The sequence below is a fragment of the Anopheles darlingi genome, chromosome 2 (assembly GCF_943734745.1).
Source record: "Anopheles darlingi chromosome 2, idAnoDarlMG_H_01, whole genome shotgun sequence".
Lineage (NCBI taxonomy): Eukaryota > Metazoa > Arthropoda > Insecta > Diptera > Culicidae > Anopheles > Anopheles darlingi.
The window spans coordinates 41402531-41404402 of record NC_064874.1 but is presented as its reverse complement, the minus strand read 5'-3'; the positions used below and the strand labels follow the sequence as shown (position 1 = coordinate 41404402).

Here is a 1872-nt window from a genome sequence, read left to right as displayed (position 1 = left end):
ATACCGTGCTATCGAGCATTCGGTAAGCATGTGTTACTGTGGTGCCGAGAATCGGCGTTTCAGACAGACAATGGATCGCATGTTCTGATTGTTCTGCTATTTTTCATTCCAGAATAATGCAAAAGCTGGACGATATTCACAAGCAGGTGGAAGAACATTCAAAAAAGCTCTGCAAACTGCAACTCGACATCGATAAGCTACGGAGCACGACCGTTTCGAGCTTTGGACGACGCGGCAGTGAGGCTGGATGGGAAGGTCGACTATTTCCCTTTCTGTCTTCGGTTCATGCGAGAACTGTCGTGTTTATGGTGATTGGATTAGTTTTGCAAGTTCTGATTACCTGGTTTCTAACGAAAAGGTCCATTGCTTCGGCCAACTCATCACCAGGTGGTAGTGGTGGCAGCGACTAAAGTTCGCATCACTAGGCAATCGTATAACACTAATGAATCGCTAGAATCAGTGCTGTTTGATACCATTTTATACCTATATATCTTCTAATCGGATGATACTGGTGCCCACAATGGCTCGTGCAAAAGCCGTCAGGCATGACGTGCCAGGCGCCTCCATCAGTGGCAGGGGCTAGCGACGCGAGGAATCTCTTTTATAACTACGAACTACTTAACGGCTGATATCCAATCGCTTGCGAATACACTTAGCTGGACATTATTTATTGAGTCAGTTGCATGGAATCGAAATTTTAATCAAAATTCCCCCCTTTTGTGGAGTTTTTGAGGTGACATTATAGGAAATCATCTCAGCTATGGAAGTTTCTACGTGCGATGATGGTTTGCCGGCAAACTTCCTCTAAAAAGCTCTAAAAGCTTCTAATCGGTAACATTCCAGTTCGCTATCCAGCTTTACAGCGCCCTCTGTTTACTACGGAGCAGCAGCTTTGAGCTGAGAGCTATCCTTCTCCCCTTTTTTGCTATCCATTTAATTGTGATTCGTGAGTGAACTTGCATGTAACATGCTTGACAATGCAGCAGCACAGTTGATTAAGTTTAACGAGAGTGTGCGTTACTCAAGGACAGAGCAACGAACGGTTTCTGGAACGGTGTTAGTCTCATGTGGTAGTCATTAGATATCGAACTATGTTCTTTCTTTACCTGGATACACGTTGTGTAAGCTGCTTCGCTCAGGTAAAAGGTTAAGCAAGCATCATCAATGATGGCGGGTGTTCCATCGTGGCCTCCCTCCTCGACGGATTGGATAGTCAACAGCTTGATGGTGTGTTGCGTCAGGGTACAGGTACAGGTGTGCGCATCTTGTATATGATGATCATTAGCTGCTAATTAAATGGTTTAGGTTAAATTGCGATAGCATAATATAAGGGCAAAGTTAATACGGAATGGTATAAGTCACTCTGGTTCATCGCTTTGCAAACGCAAGTCTTGCGGCAAAATGTAATGAAAACATACATACAAATCAATTGTAGACGCTGGCTTTGGCTGTCTGTTTAGAAACAGTTTATGACCGTATTGTTATTCATGGAATAAATTTCAATTCAAAACAAGAGAGAGCTTGTCTTTTTACACTCCTTTTTAGTATATCACATCCAATCAAATCTGCTACGGGCCCAGTTCAGTTCATGCAGTTCGCTAACGAACGACGCAACCGTCGGAGCAGCTGTGTTCAACAATTTGCAAATTAATCTATTACATTAAAAGACTACTGGGTATTTGTGGCCGCAGAGAAAATAAAATAATAGAAACATATTCAACTGGCTAAGATTGTAAAAGGGCATATTAATAAAAAATTGCGATCCTAACTCGTTTCTGGAAAATTAGAGATTCTGAAATCAATATTGTTTCCTTAGGTAACGAGCTGTTTTAGATATGGAGGATCAGACACTAGATCAGGATCTTCGAAGGA

The 1872-nt window shown here is 42.3% G+C and overlaps 1 protein-coding gene across 15 annotated transcripts in view; it reads left to right on the top strand.

Annotated features, from left to right (window-relative positions):
• LOC125949253 (oxysterol-binding protein-related protein 8) overlaps positions 1-1515 on the top strand; it is a 24212-nt gene extending 22697 nt beyond the window's left edge. For all 15 annotated transcript variants that reach the window (XM_049676116.1, XM_049676110.1, XM_049676125.1 and 12 more), the window contains 2 exons: positions 1-22; positions 113-1515. The exon at positions 1-22 is cut by the window's left edge and continues 1327 nt beyond it. In XM_049676116.1, coding sequence (XP_049532073.1) covers positions 1-22; positions 113-410 — 320 coding nt within the window. In that variant the 3' untranslated portion in view covers positions 411-1515. The remainder of the gene's footprint in view (positions 23-112) is intronic.
• The last annotated feature ends 357 nt before the right edge of the window (positions 1516-1872 follow it).